The sequence below is a fragment of the Artemia franciscana genome, unplaced genomic scaffold, assembly GCF_032884065.1.
Source record: "Artemia franciscana unplaced genomic scaffold, ASM3288406v1 Scaffold_1405, whole genome shotgun sequence".
Classification (NCBI taxonomy): Eukaryota; Metazoa; Arthropoda; class Branchiopoda; order Anostraca; family Artemiidae; genus Artemia; species Artemia franciscana.
Window position 1 is genome coordinate 16,707 of NW_027062814.1, and position 24,287 is coordinate 40,993.

The 24,287-nt window shown below is 34.4% G+C and overlaps 1 protein-coding gene across 1 annotated transcript in view; it reads left to right on the forward strand.

The window, feature by feature from the left end:
- The window catches only part of LOC136042516 (E3 ubiquitin-protein ligase NEDD4-like), a gene marked incomplete at its 5' end in the record, with an annotated part of 70,807 nt that overhangs the window by 14,813 nt on the left and 31,707 nt on the right, over nucleotides 1-24,287 (forward strand). The window contains 4 exon segments of the mRNA XM_065727479.1: nucleotides 5,203-5,527; nucleotides 11,355-11,413; nucleotides 16,734-16,799; nucleotides 19,016-19,245. Of these exon segments, the coding sequence (XP_065583551.1) occupies nucleotides 5,203-5,527; nucleotides 11,355-11,413; nucleotides 16,734-16,799; nucleotides 19,016-19,245 (680 nt within the window).

Sequence of the window (24,287 nt, forward strand, 5' to 3'; positions counted from 1 at the left end):
ATATATATATATATATATATCTATCTATATTCACAGGTGGGACATAGGGACACAACTACAATGGCGCGTAACTAATATGGCGCGTAACGACTTACGCGCGCGGGGGGGCTTGGGGGGGGAGGGCGCGAAGCGCCCCCACCAACTAGGTGTTGGGGTGGCGCGAAGCGCCACCCCAACAGCTAGTATGGAATAAAATGTAGCAATAACTAAAAATATGGCCATAATAAATCCCTTGAAAAAGTAAGAATCCTATTGTTTTTGCTCAGAATTCTGTGTGATCTAATTCTGAGAGTCTTTTTTTTTGCGATTGTTTTATGCTCAGATAATACATATAAACCTGCACAATGTATTTTTGTGTTTGCGTTTTAGATCCGAAGTAATGAACTTGTAGGAAAATGACGTTGTCCTCGGGTTGCAAAGCAAGTCCTTGCAAACAAAAATTTTTATAACTGGAACTTAAATCTTTATAACTTTGAAAAAAAAATATGTCTTTAGCTCAAAGAACATCGTACATTTTCTTTACTAGAGTAGTATGCCAAAATGAAGCCGTTTTCAAGTTGAAGTAGAAGTGTGGATTATTGTGCTTTCGATAAGGACATGTCAAGGTTTTTTTTTGGGGGGGGGGTATTTTCTTTCAGGGGGAGAGTAAAAACTTAAAAACGCATAAAAAGGTTGTTTATATTCGTCGTGTTACGTTTTTAAGAGTCCGATCAACGATTTTTTTGGTGGGGGAGAAACCCCCTCAAATGGATACCGCCTTGGCTTTTGGTAGTTTCCCCAAATTTCTCTAAAGAAAGTTGGGATCTGTTGCATCACTCAAAAATTATTTTTTGCAAATACACGAACATTACCACGAAATACAAATCGTCAGGTTTTGTTAATGCTAATTTTCAGGGAAATTTTGGAGGACCCAATTCTCTTATGAGATAAATTATTGAAGCAGTGATTCAACTACAAAATTTGATTATTTCAATTAAAAGTCTCCAAAAAGAGTGATTTGCTGAATAAGCTTCGTACCCTTATTTTTAGTCTGTTAAATAATTATTGTATTTTTACGATTATATACGTATAATAGGTATGGTCTATAATATACTCAATATAATAACCTGTTTGGTTATTAGAATATTTTTAGATTCTGTATTTATTTTGCATCTTAATGTTCTGTTTAACCATATAATACGCCAATAAAATCAAATGAATTACGATTCTGAAAGTTTGTAATTAATATACAGGTTTATTTAGAATTACTTAACTAAATTTAGGATATTTTGACGATTATAGACTTTAATTTGACCTAATTAGTTGAATGTTTGGTTATTTGGTAGATTGAATTATTCTAGCGGCTGTAGAAAATTAGAAAAGTAAGAAAAAGCAATTTATTGCTTTCTATAACTCCAGGTTTTGTGTAATGATCTGAAAATTTGTAGTTAATAAATTATTTTATTTAGTGATAATTTGACTAAGTTCAGGATATCTTTTTTTAATTTGCAGTGATTGACGATAATAGAGATTTTACGTTTTATTGGGTGGAAAATGGTTATACAAGCAGATACCCATTATATGCTACTAAACTATTATTATCAATGTATTCTGATTATAATTCATACTGATTTCTTTTTTTACATGCATACAACAGTTCGTAGAACAGGAGACAAATATCGACACAGGAGTCACTGTTTGCCTTTCAATCCCCATTGATATTCCAGATTCTACACCTCACGACCCCACATCCTTTCCTTCCACATCTGAGCATATACCCTCTCCAAGTAACGAGTGTAGTCAGATCTCCATCCTTTCCGATAACTTATGTATAAAAAACGCACCCCTTTACGTAGAAGGACCCTGTTATCTCCCTTTGTATTCTAAAGGTATAAATCCACCTAAGAGTAGTAATTCTTTGGAAGACGGTAGTACCTCCTTATTAGTTTTAGAAGAAGAAGAACGACCCTTTGCTAGTATGTCTTTCTCTAAATCACTTAATGGTAGTTTGTTACCCACACAAGATGTTAATGTTAGTCTTGGTGATACGGTTGGAAACTCTATCTTGCAAACCTCTTTTCAACCAAACGACCATAACACGTCAGGCCAAAGATCTTTTAATTATGCTCCTTTAGAATCGTCAGAGGAGGAGTCTCAAACGCAATTTCTGATTACTGACCTGCGTCGATTCATAACTCGATATCCTACTATTGAAACTGTACTCGATACCGAGAATTCTGATCTTTCAGATAATGAAAGTGTTGCATTGCTTATCGATAATGAGGAAGAGGCCGTGACAGATGGTGATAGTGAAGTAAGATGTCTAAAAATATATCTGGATTAAGTTGAAACAGTAGATCTTTAGTTTCGGGTACGCACATGGGGATATATTTCTGGGGTGGGGTCATGTCACGACTTCGTGACAAAAAAAAAGAATATTATGGAAAATTTAAGAGAATTAAAATTCTTGGTGATCCTCGAGAAATAATTTCCACACCCCTGCGTACCTGAATGCTACACTTGGAATTTTTGGAATTAGGAACTTTATAGTAAGAGTAAAGGATTTGCTTTGTTAGTTTAATGGCCCTGATTATATAATAAGTGAACAACGAAAACAAATGCTAATATAATTTGTTGCAACCCTGTATTTTTAGTGCCCTATTAATATAAATTCAATGTGATCATCTAGTTTTATTTCTCTGATGCCATTTCGATTAAGTCTCTAAAGTGAAACAATCAAGTATTGTATGCTATTCTATACAGTCTTATGAGTCTGATTGCATCTTTTGGTGAAAGTATACATTCCCCTCCCCCCTGAATCTTCACTCTCCTCTTTCTTAAGAAATAATAAAAAACAATGTAATTCTAATTGTTTGTATCTAGGCTAAAAGTCCTGAACCGCTTCTTACCTAATATTTAGCATTTATGAATCCGATTTACGATTTTCACCTCTTAAGAAGGTTTTCGACGTAAATAACGAGATGATTGGACAAGACTCAATTGTAATGTTAAAACGTAAATAGCCAACTTCTGTTCCTCTTGCGTCTGAATATATTTTGAAGACACCTCTTTATGTACAACTTAACTTTGAACTTGTATTTACGAGAAACTGTCTTCTAGCATTACCAACTTGTTTTAGCTGGCAGATGTTTGATGGTAATAGAACTTCATGAGATGGAATTCACTTGAACTCTGGGTCTTGTTGTTTACTTATATTTCTTCAGGTTTTATTTTTTCTGATTTTAGTTTGCTTTAGACTTTGATAAGGTGAATTTGAAGACTTGAAAGCACAGAACAAGCTCGACAAGATAGGGAAAAGCATACAAAACTAGCAACCAAAGCATTTCTAAGGATGATAGAAATTGGTAAAACTGGTGATACATCACAAGAGTGATGTATCACTCCTTATGGCAGGGGTCTATTCGGCATGAACATTTTTACATAGAAACATTTTCTGTCTTTACTTGTAATTTACTGCACTGTTTTTTTTTTTCGTTTTTTTTCGTTGTTTAGAGTTGTTTAATGCCTCTTCTAACCTTATAAATTTTTTTGAACTATGAGTGGTTGATGAACACATATGCATCGTTGTGCTACCAAGCTATTTTTATTTTCTGTTCTATAGTTTTTTATTTCAGATCTTGAAAATTACTTTTATTTGACACGAAGACAAGTTTAAGGGGCTATAAAAAAGTACTCCTTCTAGGGCCACCGTAAGTGCTGTTCCTTGGCAGAAATTCTGGGTATATTTAATCTTCGGGCAGCTTATTTTTATACCTTTTCTCACAAGCAGTTGGAATAATATCCGCTTCCTCAATGTAGCGTGAAAATCTTCACAGTGCTCCATGCCGTAGTTATGGCGAAGTATTAGAAAAAATGAGAGAGAATCAAGTAACCCTGTCCACTTGTGGCACCTACAAAAAATCTACTAAAAATTACGAAAATATTTGGGGGAGCAAAGAAAGATGCTTACACCAAACCTCAATCGTCTGCTATATAAATGTGCAGTGCGTTTTATGTTTTTCAATAAGTTCCGCTTCTTATAATAGCTCGCCGAAAAGATGCGGATCTCCCTGAAAGGATCAAAGATCATTAGTTTCCTCTGATTCTTGTGTTTTTTTCCACTGGATAATATTGATTTTACATTAAACAAGTTCTTTAGTTAATGTGTATCTGTTATTAAATTCAGTTAAGTCCCATACAAAATTAATTTTATATTTATTTGTCCAAGCTTCGTTAAAATCCTAAATTAAAAAGTAAAAAAACTTGTACATATACTAGAAAAGCAAATGCCAAAATTAATTTATTACATTTGAGTGCTGAGAAGCTGGATTTTCATCTGATTTTTAGGAAGGCTTATCTGCGAAAATTAGGTTTATGAATTGCTTGGTTCGTCTCAGCTTTTAATTGCTTTGGACAAGTTTTTATAATAGATAGAAATTCTTTGTACTCGTTTCTGGAAGCACCTCGCTTTCCAAAAATATAAAGATGAGAGTCGCACTTGTAATTTCATATCAGGTATCAATTAGGGCTCTGAAACCTGGGTGCTCTAAAAAATTGAGAAGGACATTATAGATTTTTCCCAAAAAATGTCAAAAGACAGTTTTGAGTATTCGTTTGAACGTTTGAATGAAAAAAGGGTTTGACCCTCATATTTGGGTCTACAATTTAAAAAAGGCACACAGTAGTGATGGGTGATATGTTGCCCAAAATAATGCTTTTTGACACCCCGAAAAGTAAGAGACTCTGGAATTAGGTAGGCAGAGATCATCAGCATAGATTTAAAGGAAATGGGATCTGTTGATGGTTGAAGTTCTACTTAGAGTAGTGTAAAGATGAAGTGTGCAAGGCTGTTTTGGTCTGGAATGGCTTTGTTCTTGGATTGGTTGTTATTAGTAATGGTATCTCGCCTTGTAACGTAGTGACGACCTGTATAAAATATTTTAAATTTTTCACTGGTCAGTAGCTCTTTTCTTCTTCTTTTCGGGGGGGGGGGAGGGGGGAAACAAATTCTGACATTTTGTGGCATATTCCTCAATTCCTTTCTCCTAATCATTTTGTGTTAATTCATAATCATCCCTATTTTTAAGTCTACAGATTTACTGTTGGATGGATTCTTTTTGTGTGTTTTTTTTATGAATTCAACAATAATAATTATGCCCCGACTGAAAAAATAATATAGGCTACCTTGAGCTATAATTGAGTTTTTTTTTTGTTTTTTTTTAGACCAACAGTCCTGTGGGAAGAAGGCCTGTACAGTCATTGCCTGGCTCACCGCAGTCACCAAACCGTGGGAGTTTTACTCCTCAACAACTGTCAGAGGAAGGATTGCCACCAGGTTGGACTCTTCAAGTTGCAAGTAGTGGCCGCATTTTTTTCATTAACCATACTACTAAAACAACGACTTGGATTGACCCTCGGACGGGTAGTGCAAGTCCCTTACCGAATTCCCCTGTACAAAATAGAATCATTAAAGATGATCTTGGACCTTTGCCACCTGGGTGGGAAGAAAGGGTTCACACTGATGGCAGAACCTTCTTTATTGATCATAGTAAGTGTTGCCTTTCTTGTGCTTCTTCAGTTTCAATATGACCCTAGATACATCAAGTTTGAATAGATTACTAATAGGCTTTAGCTTATTAGATGGGGATTGGAAATGATTTCAGACTGGTTTCTGTTGTCCTAATTGTTAATAGCAATTGGTGATAGATAGCCCGCGGAAACAGTTGTCACCTAATTGAAGTTTGTTGTTAATAATTCATGGAAGAATATTAAACCGGCCAAGAATTTAAAAATAGGACCTTAGAATCCATCCTAAACTCACAAGCGAAGAGTCGCTGACTCGAGTTTCGGTAGTCGATTGGTTAAGTGACAATTAGTTGCTTTTCTCTTAAGACAAGCCGAATGTCCACCTAGCTGTTCTCCTACAGAGAACTGTGAGTCAGGTTGGCATTTCTGCTACGTGGCCCTCATTGGTCTACAGGCGAAAGTTTGTTTAGTTCTTCTCGTTTGTTTGGGACCTTTGAATCCAAATACAGATTTAAAGTGGCATTTTCTTCAAAAATATCTTAAAGTAAAAGCATAAATGTAATAAAAACTTTAAAAAACAAAAGTCGCTGACAGTTATCTCTTACTTCAGAAATTTTCATGTTTTTAATTTCTCTTCAACTTGTTGAGTTTTGAGATCAAAATTTAATAACTTTTTTAGCAACATTTGTAACTGTTAGAGACTTTTGCTTGCAATTTTGGTGATTCTGGTCATCCGACGATCGATGGTAAATATTATTATAAAAAACGCTTTTATTGATGGCTGAAAATCCTGGGGTGCCAGAAAAGGTGAAAGACATGTTTGTGTTGTAAAAGAAAAAATTTTAGTAACAATTCTCTGTTAAGGAAGAATAGTTAAATGTAAAATTTCGAATATTGGATACAATTGTTACCAAGAGTTTTCAGCAAAATGCAAGTTATACTCTATCCTTTAGAGGGTTTAGGATGATGGTAATGTTGGCTTTAAAAGTTTTAGAGGGCTCTTTACTTGTGGTAATTTCTGTTAGTTATAAGAATGCCTTGATTGTCTATTTTGATTTCTGTTTGTTTTAGTATTCATCTGTTAATTCGTTGTGGTTTCTGTTATCTTCATGATTGATGGATTATTTTCTTTAATTCCTATTCGGTTCGATTTTTTGAAATTTTTGAGAAATCACCTGATATGTCAAGAGGCAAGAATTAGATTTTTTTTTGTCGGTGAGCAGAACAAGAAATTGAGCTACAGTCATACCACCAGGTTGACGTTAACGTTTATTTTGTAATAAGGAGGAGTGAAAGTATGCAGTATGCATATTATTATGCAGTGTGCAGTAGCATGCTATGTTAATCAAAGAAAATACAGTTATAGACTACTATGAGATACATGCCTGCTATTATTTCCAGGATTAAAAATACACCGGAATTTAAAACATTCTTTTTGCACTCCAACAATTTTCAACTCGCCACAGGGCAAGATTTGTCTTTCTTCTTTTTAATTCTTAAGTTAATTGATTCTTAATGTAATTCTTTAATCCTTTTTATTTGTCTTACTCTCTCTTCGCCAACTTAATTATACGCGTGGAAAATTTTCAATGGAGTTGGGATTGTCTGTGGAATTTTTTTCGTTTGCAGGGGAGGTTGGAAAAATTCTCCATGAGAGAACCTCTGTGGGAAAAAATCGTTGTGGGGATTTTTCTGCAGGAGAAACTTTCCATTGGGGGGGGGGGTGGTGGTGGTAATTTCCAGTAAATATTATGTTGGTAATTTCCAGTAATGATGTTGTTGCCGTAATTAAATAACGTAAAAAAATTACTAATCAAATAGAGTTGACATTTAATTTTACTTTACGGCAACAACAATTTAAAATAGAGGAACTTGAAGAAAAAATCTGGAAAGTTGTTGAAGAGACTATCTTTTATTAACGATTAGTAAAATGATAGGCTGACTACAAAAATGTCATTAAAATTTAGAATAATTCATGGCAGTCCTTGCCCAGAAGGATGGGTGAATAAATGACAATTAAGTTTATGGATTTTTTCTTTACAATTATGGCTTCCATTTACTGAATAGCGAAGAAGACCACACTGCCTTTCCGTAACAAACAAACACAACTTAGAAACAATTGAGAAATTTTCTCAGGACAGTGGAATTCAATTCAGTGAATGTTTTGGCCCTATATCTAAGGGCCGTCTTCAGCACAACACCAAATGTACATATATATATATATATATATATATATATATATATATATATATATATATATATATATATATATATATATATATATATATATATATATATATAATATATATATATATATATATATATATATATATATATATATATATATATATATAAATATATATATATATATATATATATATATATATATATATATATATATATATATATATATATATATATATATATATATATATATATATATATATATATATATATATATATATATATATATATATATATATATATATATATATATATATATATATGTATATATACATATATATATATAAATATATATATATATATATATATATATAATATATTTATATATATATGCATATATATATATATATATATATATATATATATATATATATATATATATATATATATATATATATATATAGAATACGGTAAAGAATACGGCATTAGACTTTACAGTCCCTACCGGCGGTGCTGATCTCCGTTTCTTGGCCCTTCAGCCAGGAAGTGTAATGGGAGGTTGGGGGCCAACCATCCTGTGCTTTCGCACACCCTTCTTGTTTACCTTCCCCAGATTTCTCCAGGTACCCATTTAGAGATGGGTCCACTGTGGCTAAGCTTACACAGTCGTGCCACTGACCCCCGTCCCAAACTAAACAATTTGGTACACTGGGATTCGAACCCTCGCCCTCTCAGGCAAAGGATCCTGATATGTATTAATTTATATATATATGATTTTATATATATATAATATATTAATATAATATATTAATTTATATATATATATATAATATATTTTATTATATATATATATATATATATATATATTTATATATATATTTAATGTTGTGCTGAAGACGGCCCTTAAACCTAGGGCCGAAATTTTCAATGAATTGAAGTCCACTGTCTTGAGACAATTTCCCTATTGTTTCTAAGCTTTGTTTGTTTCTTTACTGTATTCTGACGACGAAATTCCATTTACCATGTTCTAATAATGTAGTTCAGATAACGTTGTCATCATTGCCCAACAGCATCTGTTATGTTGACTTTTATAAATCAACTACCCAATGATGAAAAAGGATATTTTTAAAAGCAATTAAAGGATTTTTACGGAATTTTCTCTTACGTCATTCTGAAGGTAAAGTATTTAAACCTGAAACCTTAGCTATGGCAAACTGTAAGCGGCAGAAATCCTCAGGTATTGGTCTTAAAGCTACGTTAGTATGCATATCTCTGTATAAGGTGCATATCTCTGAACGATCGCCAGGTACGCCATCGATTCGGTGAGTCATTTTTATGGCACTTGTTATTAATCAAGTGACATATAGCAATCGCAAATTCTGTCGGTCGGTCGGTTTGTCGGTCTGTCCCGGTTTTGCTAGTTTAGGCACTTTCAGATAAGCTAGGACGACGAAATTTGGCAGATATATCAGGGACCAGACCATATTAAATTAAAAATAGTCGTTTCCCCGATTCAGCCATCTGGGGAGGGGAGTGGGGGGACGGTTAGTCCGGAAAAAATAGAAAAAATGAGGTATTTTTAACTTACAAACGGGTGATCGGATCTTAATGAAATTTGATATTTAGAAGGATATCGTGTCTCACAGCTCTTATTTTAAATCCCGACCGGATCTGGTGACACTGGGGGAGTTGGAAGGGGAATCTAAAATCTGGGAAAACGCTTACAGTGGAGAAATCGGGACAAAACATGGCGGAAAAACTAAACACAAGTCCTAGATACGTGATTGACATTACCGGAACGGATCCGCTCTCTTTGGGGGAGTTGGGGAGAGAGTTAATTCTGAAAAATTAGAAACAATGAGGTATTTTCAACCTACAAAGGAGTGATCGGATCCTAATGAAATTAATATTAATGAAATAAATGATATTAATGAAATAAATTAATGAAAACTCAGATCTCTTATTTTAAATCCCGACCAGATCCAGCGTCATTGGGGGGAGTCTGGGGGGGGGGAATCTTGGAAAAGGCTTTGTGTGGAAAGATCATGATGAAACTTGGTGGAAAGAATAAGCACAAATCCAAGATACGTGACTGACATAACCGGACCTACTAACATAACCTAACTACATAACCTACAGATTGACTCTCTTTGGGGGAGTTGGGGGGGGGGAGCAATTTGGAAAAAATGAGGTATTTGTAACTTACGAAAGGGTAATCAGATCTTCATGAAATATGACATTTAGAAGGATCTTGTGCTTCAGATCTGGCGACATTGGGGAGAGTTTGAGGGGAAACTGGAAATCTTGGAAAACGTGAAAATTGAGATATTTCTATCTTACGAATGGGGGATCGGATCCTAATAAAACTTGATATATACAAAGATCTCATGTCTCGAATGCTCCATTTTCAATTCGAATTTGATCCGGGGCCGGAGGGGGGGACTTGATGAGAAGAATAAGCACAAGATCTAGATACCTAATTAACATAATTAAAAGGGATACGCTCTCTTTGAGGGAGTTGGGGTGTTGGGGGGGGGGGTGTTAATTTGAAAAATTGAGGTATTTTTAACTTAAAAATGGGTGACGAGATCATAATGAAATTTGATATCTAGAAGGAACTTATGTCACAGAGCTCTCATTTAAAATCCCGACCAGATCTGGTGATATTTGGGAGAGTTGGAGGGGAAACCCGAAATCTTGGAAAACGCTTAGAGTGGAGAGATCGGGATGAAACTTGGATGGGTAGAATAAGGAAATGTCGTAAATACATGATTGACGTAACCGGACTGGATCCGCTCTCTTTGGGAGAGTTAGGGGGGTCCCGTGCTTTGTTGAGTTTGGTGCTTCTGGATGTGCTAGGACGATGAAAATTGGTCGGCGTGTCAGGGACCTGCACAAATTGACTTGATAAAGTTGTTTTCCCCGATTCGATCATCTGGGGGGGCCGGAAGGAGAGGAAAAATTAGAAAAAATGAGGTATTTTTAAATTACGAGTGGTTGATCGGATCTTAATGAATTTTTATATTTAGAAGGACCCTATGTCTCAGAGCTCTTATTTTAAATCCTGACCGGCACTAATCCTCTGATTTTACTTTTAAATCAATCTATTGATTCTTAGAATTTTGCTAGAGCTCATGCCATATGAGCTCTTAGCTCTTGTTAAAGCTTGAATTTTTAAACTGAAAATGTTTTTTTTTTTTTTGAAACAAAAAATAAAAGTGTACTGTATTTGTTTATATAATTTGACCAGCTACTACTTCTGGCATATAGTTCATGCTAAAAGTTAGGTCTTTCGTGCCCGGGTTAATGCTATATGGGAGCGAAAATCCTGACAGCAGTTTGCTATTTTCGGAACCCCATTTTAAAGGAAGAAGGGACATTTCTCCGACATCAAAGGAGAAGAATAGTGATTACTATTCTTACTGTCTGGTTGAGTCAAGTGAAGTGCCAAGAAACAGAGATCAGCACCGCCGGTACGGATTGTAAAGTCTAATGCCGTATCCCTGTCTGGTTGAGTCATATTGGATAATGTTCAATGTTGTCAGGTCATCAGGTGGTTTAAGAGCCCCCTGTATTAGCACAAAACAACACTAACTGTAGTTAAAGGTTGATTAAGTTGTCACTGTTTAAGTTACTGGGTTTAGCACTCTCATTTTTCTTTTTAGATACCAAAATAACACAGTGGGAGGATCCACGATTTTCAGATCAGCGAATTGCAGGGCCAGTAAGTTCCTACCTTTTTCAGATCTTACCTGTCTTTGGTTTTTGCCTTATAGTTCTTACCTTACTTACCTTACAAGTAAAATTTTTATCTTATTATTAGGTCTGATGCAAGATTTTGAGTAATATATCTCTTTCATCATCATTATTGAATATAATCATGGAAAAACAATCCAATTTATATGAACTTTAGCTTATAAGAATTTGGTTTAAAGAAAATATTTTAATAGTTTTGCCTTAGGAAGCTATTTCTCAGTTTTTTGTTTTTTTTGAAACATCGAAATCAAATCAAAATTCAGTTCATTAATTTTAAGGTAAGAGTTTAAGGTTATATAGTAAACTGTATAAAGATTTCATTTAAATAATTTTTTAGTAAAATAAGTTGTTCTTATTATGGAGTAATTATTATCTTTTGATTTACAAGAACCGTTTTCAAGAGACTGTAAAGTCACAGGGGCTCAAGACCGCATCGTCGATATTATATCTGGACCCACTAAGTTGAAGGACTGCCCATTTCCAAAATTATTTTCTCCATATAGGTTGTGCTACGCCTAGAGAACGGGTCACGTGGGGTATAAATTGTGCTCCTTTGGGAGGAATTGTGTCGCCCCAAGGTGTACACCAGATAGAGTAGAGTGGGCTATCCCTTACCCCTTGCTTTAAGTTCATATTAGCTTATATGAACACAATTTGACGCAGGGTCTTGGCGTTCGTTCTCCCGTATGATCTCCCCTGTATTCTCCCGGATAATTTTGGATGTTCATTTGAAGTAAAATCGAAAGTTCTACTCGCCTATTTAAGTCAGAGGCAACGATATAGTGTGGCCAACACTATAATACCAAAATACCGCATCCACAATAGCAAAGCGTCCTAACTCTCATTGAGCCTTCAGATAACTGCAGAATTAGTTCTAAGGAGGGGGGAGAGGTACAGGTAGAAATAATCTTTAATTCCTCTTGATTTCTTGAAATATTTTCTCGTCTACGCTGTTATTATGAGAGTAGAGTAACATTAAACCCCTTAACATAGCAGAATCTATTCCATATAGGAAAGACTGCCCCTTCCTCATCACATCTCCCTCTCATGGTCGTAAAAACTTAGAGAATGCTCAATCGATCTCAAATTGAAAGTTCTAGTTCTTTTGTTTCAAGTTGGAAGTGATTGGTGATCAGCAAGCCCCTGTTATAAAACTGTTCATGACATCTGGTCCTTTTGTTACCCTTTAGGACATCTGGTCGATATTTTGATGTATCTATTTTGTACCTACAATGCCTGCTGTGTTTAATTCTTACCGAGTCCTTTCCAGAAAAAAAAGTTTTGAGTCACGTCATTACTTTGTCAGGGGTTTGTTATGACAATATAATTTTATTTTATTACACTTCAATACTTAGAAGAAAAAAAAGATTCCCTCTTTTATATTAGGAGTGAAAAGTTCGAGTGTTTGTTCAATTTAACCATTTTCGGGTTAGGGTAGTTTCCCCAGCTGCTTTTCTGACGGAATAATTATAATAACGTATTGGTTACCCACTTCCTAACAATAAAAATTAAGCGGCACTTTAAAAAATTAGACTTAAATAACTTCTAAAAATGAAACAAAAAGAATATATTACAATGAGCCAAAAATTAAACCACAAGGAGGAATGTCAACGGCGTGTCGAAGTACACAATTCGGTGCTATTCTGACCAATTTTTGCATTTGTTTTTCTGATTCAGTTGCAGACAAATCGACGTGTGATACTTATCAGAAACAAGTGTGTTTCTTAGATAAAATGGAAGGAGTTTTTGGTAGTTGCCTAGACATGAACGAGTACTAAGCTTGTGTGTGTCTGTAAGCCTACAGTTCGTGTCGGCATGCAAATATGGGGTAACCTGGTAGCCATGCTGCTTGGCAGTTGAGATGGCCTGGCAAAATTTGTTGGCAGATTTTTTTTAGAAAATGCCAGAGCTTCCACTATCCCCAAATTTGTCATCAGCTTTTAGATTTTTGTTTCGCGTTCTGCTACTGGCCGCTTTAGAACTTTTTGCATACCTGGTTTTAAGTATAGTTTGTAAGCCTATATGTTTGTATAGTCTATATACTGCTGTGTGAATATAGCCTTTGATACATTAGGGAAATGTATTTGAAGCCCGGGAGTAAATTTGCTGAGAACAGACAAGCTGAAATATTTTATTAAAATTAAACTTACGGGCTATCAATTTTACATGAACTCAACCGTGGACTTTTAATAACTTGGTCAACCACGACAAGCCTTGAGCTGCTCAAATCACCTCCGTAGGTGATGCTTGGGTTTTGTTCCAGGGAAAACCATCTCTCTTGAAGAATAAAAACTGTTGGTGGGGTGAAGTTTTAGGTGACGAAGACAAGTTCAAAAACAAGAAACTAGGTTTTGACTAAATGGTTAAGAAAAAATAACAGTCTTCCTCTCCGACTACTGGCTACCCCTAGCTTCTCACAACTTGGGAAAGCGCAGGTTTTGGTCCTTTAACTTTCACATTAAATTTTTATATTTAAAGCGAAAACATTAAGGAGATACCCCTAGAGACTTCAGCCCATAGCTTAACATATTCTAAGGAGAAGAAAATGAAAGCAATTGCTTGAAATGAAAAGTATGTTCTCTCAATTTGGGAAAGCGCAGGTTTTCGTGCTTTAAATTTTTGGAAGGTATCTTTATCAGAACAAGGATTGTTGCAACATATTTTTAGAATATCTTAGCCCCAACAAGATAAGACTACAACAAATTAACATGTCTTTAAATTTTGGTTTGAGTGTTTAAAGTTTTAAGGATTATTCTTTTTACATCGTCTAATAAAAAGCTTCTAATAAAAGAAAACTTTAAATTTATTACCAAGTATAACCCAGATTTTAACAAATTCTTTTGGGTTTTAAGGATTAATTCTTTTAAAGATTATTATTATTACATCGTTTAATCAGCTTCTAATAAAAGAAATTATTTCAAACAATACACTTCAAAGTAGACAAATGCTATGAATGAAAATAAGCTTTACGCCGGAATAACAAATAATAACTATAGTTATTAATACTTTTTATTCCAATAAAAAATGAAAGCATGTTATTCTCAGGATGTGGAAAACGCAGATTTTATTTCGTCAACCTAAACTTTAAATTTATTACCTAGTATAGCCAAAATTTTAGCCAATTCTTTTGTCTTTGAAGGAGAATACATCACAATTTAAACTTCTAAATAGTATAATATTAATGGTGAAAGTAAGTGGTAAGTATGTACATAGCTGTTTGACTACATTTTATTAATCATCTGGTGGAAAAAGGAAAAAGAAATCAGAATGTTTTTGTAGCAGGCTTGATTCGAGTGTGCAGTTAGTCAAGTTACTTTCTAAAAACTAATATTGACTAGTAGTTGTTGTGAACAACTTATTTATTCTTATTATAATTTATCTATTAATTAATTAATTCCATATAAAATAATATCAATTGGTGTTTTTTAATTAGTGCTTTTAAAATTACATTGAATTTCCATTGAATAATTTATCATTTTTCTCAGTTGTGACTAAAAGGCAGCAATTTCCATTCTCAAGCTCTTAGGCAAACTTTACTTAATCAAAAATTATTATTATTACTAGATGATTTTCGAAAATTCAACAATGGCCCTTAGTCAGGGCCAGATGTAGAGCCTTGATGCTTGTAGGTCCAAGCGTTTTTGTGAAATTTTTAGGGAAGTATCTGTAATCTTTGGATCTTGAGAGCACTGAACAGAAAGTAACTGATGAACCAAAAGTAATGAAGGAGTGTGGTTATACCAAACTCTCAGCTGCCATTCTTGGGAGACATCTGACACTTTATAAGTGTCCATGGAATTCCTGTATTGTTTTAAAATCACTTTCCTGTGAATTGGCCGCGTGGCTGCGCATTGCATCTGGCCCTTTGACGATTTATCACTGTGGCCCATTTTTTTTAAAGAAAAAAATCACTCAGTGGTAATTTATTGCGCCCCTAGGCCTGGGGCTAGTGGGCCTGTTGATAAATCCTGGCTTGCCCTTAAAGCTGAATCTTTGGGTCATGTAGTTAGGACTCTGCTTTTGGTCCTTAATTCTATGTTAGGTGATGTCCAATACAACCTTAGTACTTGTTCTCCAATAGCCAAAAATAGCCTGAAAATTTCTAAATTGTATGTATTATTTTTCTGCTTCTTAAGGTTCACTTCGTCTAGTTGCTTACATGTTAGTTTGATTTTCCTTGTTATTCTCTGTGAACAAGACTATTTACAACTTATATGGTCATTGAAGCATATTAATTCAGACTATTAACAAAACTTGAAAACCACTATCCACATTCATGGACATCGTAGTGGAAGATGGAAATTGTCTCTGATTCTGTCGATCGCAAAATTTAGGATATCACTAGTGCTTTAGGATGGTATTCGTGTTTTTTTTTTTCAGTTGCCGAAAAAAGAATTTTAAACTTTATCTGATATAAAATCTTTCTTATGTTTTAGTAAAAATAACGAATTTATAAAATTTATGGTTGCAGTTTGATCCGTGTTTCTTGAACTATGTCGTATATTCAGGTAATTAACTTATAACGGCATGTTATTCATAAACAGCGTAGCCGGGGTAGCTGCTGCTTTCGTATCACTGTTATATTGTTTTTTTCCTTGTTTGGTTTAGTTTCTTGAGGTTGCCTCTTGACAGGCTTAGTCAAATATGTATGTATGTAATTGGAAAAATCAACAGCTGAATACTTAAACCTGAGTGAATCCAGCGCGTTGGTAAAATTTTCAGGACAAAAAAGTGGAGTTATATTTGGCATTTAGGTGACTTAATTCTTAGGCAAAGACATAAAACGAGGTGCTTTGATTCATTTTCTAAAAAAAAAGTATCTATATGTTTTTCTGGTCTTCATAACGAAATGGTCTGTTCCCTAAAGTTTAAATTCGGGCTCTGTATTAAAATATGTCAGACTTGTCATCAGTGTTTCCACTATTCGTGAATGTTTTGGGGTAGTCCTCTCCGAATTTCCACGAAAGAAATTTAGGTTTCTTGAAAATTGACGTTCTTAAATACTGGAACGACAACTTGAAATCTAAATCTAACGTTAGCTTTTGGGAGATTTCAGAGTAGCTAATTTTTTGGTGGGAAAATTTGTGGAAAGTCGAAGCACTAATTGTACTTCATACGTTCATGATTGATATTTTAACAATTCACACCAATCTGGCAACCCTGTGCACGAGTGTTGAAAGCCTATGCTATTTTTGTGTCTAGTTTCCCAAACTTTGTGTCGCTAGGCCTATTCTGTATGTATGCATATATATTTTCTTACTGTATTGATTCACTGCTTTTATTTTTAGCCGATTCCCTATTCCCGAGACTACAAGCGAAAATATGAATTCTTCAAAAATACACTCCCAAAGGCAGTAAGTTTTTTTTATAGTTTTTATATCATCATTAAAAAGGCAAATGACTGCACTGTATATACCCCATTTATTAATGTCAAATTTCATTTCAATGGAACTACACTTGTTATGTTATATAGCTTAGCTGCCACCTGTCATTTCCTGCATTGCTAACCTTTTTGGTAAAAAAAAATTTCTAGTCTGTCAAATATCTACATTGGCTTCCACCATAAATCAATTTACAACACTAATAAAGGGGTATCATTTCGTTAATGCTTATGCAGCAATTGTTGAGCACATAGAAAGGTGAAATCACAAAAATCATCTTTATCGACGTCACCTTTCATTAGAACAATATTGTCTATATATGCGGCTTCTTTCATGTAAAAGACGATCCTTGATGTCAAATTGTCCTTCTTTTTCTGAGAGATATGTTTGTGTCTTAAATTTTTTATGTACTCATTTTTAGGGAAAAAAGGATTTTAATTCTTTTCAGTTACTAATTATCTGAATTGACAGTTCTTTATAATGCTACTAGATTTTAGAGGATAATGATTGAACGTCAGAATGAAGTGTTGTTAGGAGAGGACTTTTTATATGAAGAAAGGAGAATTTTAACTTAGTACCTTCACGGTAATTCCCTGTACCTCAGGGAGTCAAAGAAATACTTAGCTTCGAAATACTTTTTTCTCATTTCAAAACTTAGCTACTGTTCTGCTATTGCTCGACTTAACCCTCCATTTCAACTCTATTTTGAGCACCATACTGTACTCTATTAAAATTCGAATAAAAATTTATTAAGCTTTTACTTTACGGTTTTGTGAATTTATGCTTTTTTAGGTGGTTGTGAATTTAGGCGTCTTTGTGTAGATCATTGACGCCACAGGAGTGACCTACGAACAGTGCCTATGGGATGAGCCTATATAAAGACATCGATACTAAACGGAAAATATACTTGGCCTATTTTTTTTCGTGAAGACCGGATAAAAATTTCTTATCCCTTTTCACCAAAACAAAAGAACCTAATTTCCGTTACCCCACCTTTCGAAAAAACACTAGAAAAAATTTCTAGTAAGTTTCAGCTCGGTCCTTCTGTCGTGAAAAAAAGTATGCATACTTTTAATGAAATCAAATGACTTCATGCATATGTCTACAATGAGATATAGGCTACTAGCTTGTCCTCAGGCTTGATGCATAAAGGATAAAAACCTATCCTTCTTGTAATTCATGGAAAATATGCTGACGCTTGAGATACCCAATGCTTAACATGTTGGGGTTGTTTTCAGATAAGCGATTAGTTTGTATTTAATGATTTATACCAATTATATATACCAATTTGGTATATATATATATTATACCAATATATAATAAAACCAATTTATTATATATTGGTTTGTATATACCAATTATATAAAATAAGATGTGATATTACGACTTTTTGGATTAATAATTCAAAGAAAATATTAGGAATGAATGCAGGTAGTGTGTTAATTCAGGGTGATTATGTTTCAGATAGGAGTAGTCAGACGAGTATCGCTAAAAAACTCATGACAGTGATGTTTACACTTTTTTTTTCTTTTTTTTTCTACTGCTTGTGGGCTTTCAACTGCTGCGGTCAATTTTAGAGTTCCTTTGTATTAAAAAGAAAAAAATAGAATAAAAAAGAAAATTTGATTTCAGTTTGTTATATAGGTGTAATCCCTGGGTATTTCTGGCGTGAACTTTCCAGAAATATATATAAAATATTTTCTTTATAGTTTATTTGAGGGATCGATTTTGCTCTATTTTTTTTTTATTTTACTAAAAAAAGACGATTTATATGGGAAACACTAGAAGACGTATGGAAAATTGTAAAATGATGATATTTTAAAGGTAAATTACATGAGCCCAAAGACCCGATTAGCTTAAATATCATGCTTTTCCCTACTAAAACTTGTGGCAGATGGGGGTTTTACCCCTTCGAAAAGTGTGTTTTAGGTCCAAACATTCAAACCTTTTTGTCATTAAGATATAATTATCCAAAATAGTGATAGATTGGTGAATTTTAATATATTATATAATAACATAAATAAATAGTAATATTAATAATACAACCGTCGTTTTGGTAACCTTGAATTTATACTAATATATTGATTTCAATGGTTCTGGTTTCCTAATTGACTGCTAGAGCTACACTAAATAAAAAGTGCATTTTTAGTGGTTATCCAGGGTTGTCAGTATCGATAATTTGTTTTTAGCCTCATCAGCCGAATAAGATTGAGATCCGTGTTTCGAGGAAATGTATTTTAGAAGATTCTTTTCGGGTGATATCCCAAATTACCAAACCAGAAGTTTTAAGAGCAAAGCTATGGATAGAATTTGACGGTGAAGTTGGCTTGGATTATGGGGGTTTGGCAAGAGAATGGTTTTACCTACTGTCCAAAGAAATGTTCAACCCATATTATGGCCTCTTTGAATATTCAGCAACGTAAGTATTTTTTGGCCCTTAATCTAAGTTCGGAAACTTAAGTTTCTGAACTTAAAACCAGTTTCCGAACTTAAAACCAGTTTCCGAACTTAAAACCAGTTTCCGAACTTAAAACCAGTTTCCGAACTTAAAACCAGTTTCCGAACTTAAAACCAGTTTCCGAACTTAAAAGTTCGGAAACTGGATTTTCGGTCAAAAGCCGTATTGCGTGTCACTCCAATATTGAAATATCTTCATACAGGCATAAACTTGATTTACTTTCCTTTCGGATCGGTATTTAAAAAAAATGTGTTTTTCCACCCTAAAAAATATGACTATAGGCACGTGGTCTAATCAGTTGAATCCCTCTCTTATCAGTAAAGTTCCTCTTTATATGCTTTTGACTCTACAATGCTAATGAAATGTTCCATATTCTTTTTTGAATTAAACCAACGGATTTGTTTTTCAATTTTCTAAGAAAAGTTTTTGAGAATTTTGCTTTCAAATAGAAACCCCGCTCAGAATTCACAAAGAACGTCGCTTTCGTTCTTGCTTGACAAGGCTTGCCGGAAAACTAGAAATTGATCAGAAATTTACTTTATCTCTTTTTTATAGCACCACTTTTTCATATGAAAACGTAGATTTTTTGGGCTTGGGAAGATTTCTTCTTTTTTTTTTTTTTTTTTTTTTTTTTTTTTTTTTTTTTTTAGTTGTATATTCGTCTTTACGATTTTTTGGCGGAATGTTAAAGCTTGTTTTGGAATGTAAACATCTAATATTTGTACTATGATTCCTCTTCTTTTATTAATATCACTAACTTTTACTACTAAATTATTTAGTTGCGTTAACTAACCTACGGTATCTTATAGTCCTTACTAACTTAGGGCAAACAATCACTTTTCGGAGAAAATTTCTACTCTTTTAAAAATAATCAGTTGCTAGATGAATTCAACTTTAAAGGAGCCAATCTGATTATATTGCTTTTTTTGAAATACTAGAGAAAATTTGTATGGAATGGTGTTGTTTACCATTTAATGAAAAATTAACAGGGATAGGGTGGGTCATTTCTAATTTTTCTGCTGCTTCTTCTAAACTTGGCAAGGTTGCTTTAGGAAGAAGAAGAATCCTATAAAGTATTTGGTGTTTGAAAAATATTTATGTCATTAATAATTGTTTATTTTAAGAAATTTATGGCTTAGCTCTTATCAGTTTTAACCCGAAGGTAAGCCGTTTTAAAGCTGGGCTTTTACACTAAAGAGCTAGACCAGCCAAACATTTTTCTATCGTTTTTGAACGGATGTGTAAGAATAATAAGCTAGCTTTTCCACAGGAAAGTTCAAGTTCAAGTTTTATTTCAAGATTCACAAATAAATAAATAAAATACAACACTTTCCTGCTGGGGAAAACCTATGAGGGTTTGTATTTGCGCAAAAGTCTACACATCTACCTACCTATAATAATAAATCCAATCTCTTTTACTCATTAATGTACAACTCTCCCTCCCCCTTTCATTCCTCCCAACCCCACCTTACCCCCCTGCCCACCCTTACCTCCCTAACCCACCCTTACAGTTAAAAAAATACGCTTTTCTTAGGCAGCGGAAAGGTAGGAAAGGTACCGTATTGTTGGCAAATTATTTTGAAATTCTAAAACGTGCAAAGTCAACGAAGAAGATGTGCTGTGGCGGCGCAGTGGGTTTGATCACAGCTTGGTACAGCTTGGCAAAAGTCTACATATCTACTTACATATAATAATAAATCCAATCTCTTTTACTCATTAATGTACAACTCTCCCTCCCCCTTTCATTCCTCCCAACCCCACCTTACCCCCCTGTCCACCCTTACCTCCCTAACTCACCCTTACAGTTAAAAAAATACGCTTTTCTTAGGCAGTGGAAAGGTAGGAAAGGTACCGTATTGTTGGCAAATTATTTTGAAATTCTAAAACGTGCAAAGTCAACGAAGAAGATGTGCTGTGGCGGCGCAGTGGGTTTGATCACAGCTTGGTAATTCCCAGAGTTTGAGCCCTGCTGTAGCAACACGCTGCAGGAACGACGCAAGTACCTTAGTAGTCAAGAAGCGTCTTTAATTCGATACAGTCAACAGGTCATCCGATGTCTATCGGAAACAGATGAACATGTGTCTTCCAATGATAGTCAACCTTGCAATCAAGAAGAATTTGAATTTTGTCCCAGAACTTGAACTTTTTCAAGTGAAAAAGAACTTGAAAAACTACTTTTTCAAAAAGAAATTGAATCTTTTCTAAAAATATAAAAAAGGTATCAATACTTCAAACGAAAAAAGTCGTATAATAGATATATAAAAATTTGGGTTCGAAAATATATTCAGGCAAGAATTTGAATTTGCAGCAGAATTTTCTAGTGATTTGGGATAAGTTTTATAAGGGAGGGGTGATTACAGCATTTTTAATAGGATTCCGATTTCTCCGTAGGGTTTTCTTAGATTCCGTAACTGTATTATATTGCATGTAGAAAGAAAACAGTTCTAAGACTTCTATCTATATATATATATATAAATAAGTTGTTTGTTTGTGTGTTTGTCGACTGACGTCATGTTTGTGTGTTGACTGACGTCATGTTTGTCGACTGACGTCATTATAAGGATTGAGCTGTATGTCGTCATGAAGTTGTTTGTCGACTGACGTCATGTTTGTCAACTGATGAAATTACAGACCGGGACACAGGGAATATAAATGACGACCGGGACACTCAAAGAGAAATTACAGACTGGGACACCGGGACACAAATCACGACCGGGACACAGGGAATATAAATGACGACCGGGACACAGGGACACAACTACAGCGGGGACGCCGGGGGCACAGGGGGGATATATAAATGACGACCGGGAAAAGAGAGAATATTCAAAGAGAAATTACATATCAGGACACAAATGACGACCGGGATACAGGGAATATAAATGACGACCGGGACACTCAAAGAGAAATTACCCGCCACCCAACAGCTAGTATAAAAATAAGTTGTTTGTCGGTCTGTCGACTGACGTCATGAATTATTTCATCATATACCAATTCAAAAACAAATTTATTCAAGCCGAAGTAGCTGAGTTGGTAAAGCGTTATGTTCCAGGTTCTAGGTCCGAGAGGTTCCGGTGAAAAATCACTGCGATCTCTCTAGCACTTAACCTTGTTAGTCATATTGTAGTAGTCGAAAAACCATTCCTTGAATCGAACACTGGCTGTGAAACTTAGTCTCTTATCTATACATAAATTGAAAAATAATATATATTTTAGTCATTATTCCAATTCAAGATTCAATTGTAGCAGGCATGGAGAGAATTTATGCAAAGGGAAAACCACAATAGCTGCATAAGAGCCCCCCCCCCCAATAGTAGAAAATCCCACATTCGAAGTAAAGATAGACCGAAAATGGAGCCAGGAGGGCGTAGAGTTTTTCATATCGGTGTCCTTTGTCGCTTAGTGTATAATGCACCACACACGGGAAAAGCCATCGACCTTTCTCAGCTGGCTCCAGCTAAGAAAGTTCTAGGAGGTTCCAGTTTGGAACCTAGTAAAAGAGAACCATAGTTTTGCAGCTTTTAGCCTATACTAAGATTGCCCTCTCTTGAATAAGTAAAACCGTGTGGCACTAGAATTTGATTCTAGTGATGAGATTATGTGAAAGTGTTTCCTTAACAATCTGAAGAAGAAGAAGAAAAATGTTGCCTCTATGTTCGGTTTTGCTAACTTTTTTCCTTCATCTTTGCATATCTATTCTATCTGTATAAAAATAAGTTGTATGTGTGTTATGTCTGTTACGTCAGATTATATCTTCTATATATATAAAAATAAGTTGTATGTATTTCTTGTGTTGAGTGTTTGCATATGACGTCTGAAAAATAAAGAAGAAAAAGAAAACAAACTAAAATGTAAAAACTGGGCATTGCATAAATATTTCGAAATATTTTGACAATAGACTAAAGTAATTCGAAAACCTTAAAACAGATACTTAAAAGTTTGAGGTTTATTATAAATAGATTGTTGAGCTTTAGCAAGCTTGGCACGTGAAGGTTTTTCCAACTGTCAATGTTATAGAATGTTACCAAAAAGCAAAAGTCTGAATTATTTCATCATATACCAATTCAAAAACGAATGTATTCAAGCCGAAGTAGCTGAGTTGGTAAAGCGTTATGTTCCAGGTTCTAGGTCCAAGAGGTTCCAGGTTCGAACCTTGGCTTTAGCATTAATACAAAAGACGAAAAAAACTAAAAAAACATATATAAATCTATCTATATTCATAGGTGGTACACAGGGACACAACTACAATGACGCGTAACTAATATGGCGCGTAACGACTTACGCGTGTGGGGGGGCGCGAAGCCCCCCCACCAACTTGGTGTTGGGTTGGCGCGAAGCGCCATCCCAATAGCTAGTTTATAATAAACCTCAAAATTTTAAGTATCTGTTTTAAGGTTTTCGAATTAATTTAATCTATTGTCAAAATATTTTGAAATATTTATGCGATTCCTAGTTTTTACATTTTTAGTTTCAGTTTTCTTTTTCTTTTTATATTTCAGACGTAAAAACATATCGCCGAACCTTTGTTTTTTTTAACTAAAATCTGGTAGGCATTGATGACCTTATCCAAGTCAAAATCCCAAACCCAATCATCATCGCTATCATTTTCAGTTTTGATACGTTTTGACTCTCGCTGTCCAGGTTGATCTTCATCTAATTGCGTGGTTTTACGTTCTTTAGCCGCAAGCCTTTTGGCATTAACTCTTTGAGCAGCTTCCTCGGCTGTTTCTTCTGTTGTAGGATTTGGTAACATTGACAGTTAAAAAAATCTTCACGTGCCAAGCTTGCTAAAGCTCAACAATTTATAATAAACCTCAAAATTTTGAGTATCTTTTTTTAAGGTTTTCAAATTACATTAATCTATTGTCAAAATATTTCGAAATATTTATGCAATACCCAGTTTTTACATGTAAACCCTCAACACAAAAATACATACAACTTATTTTTATATATATAGAAGATATAATCTGGCGTAACATACATAGTGTAACAGACATAACACACAG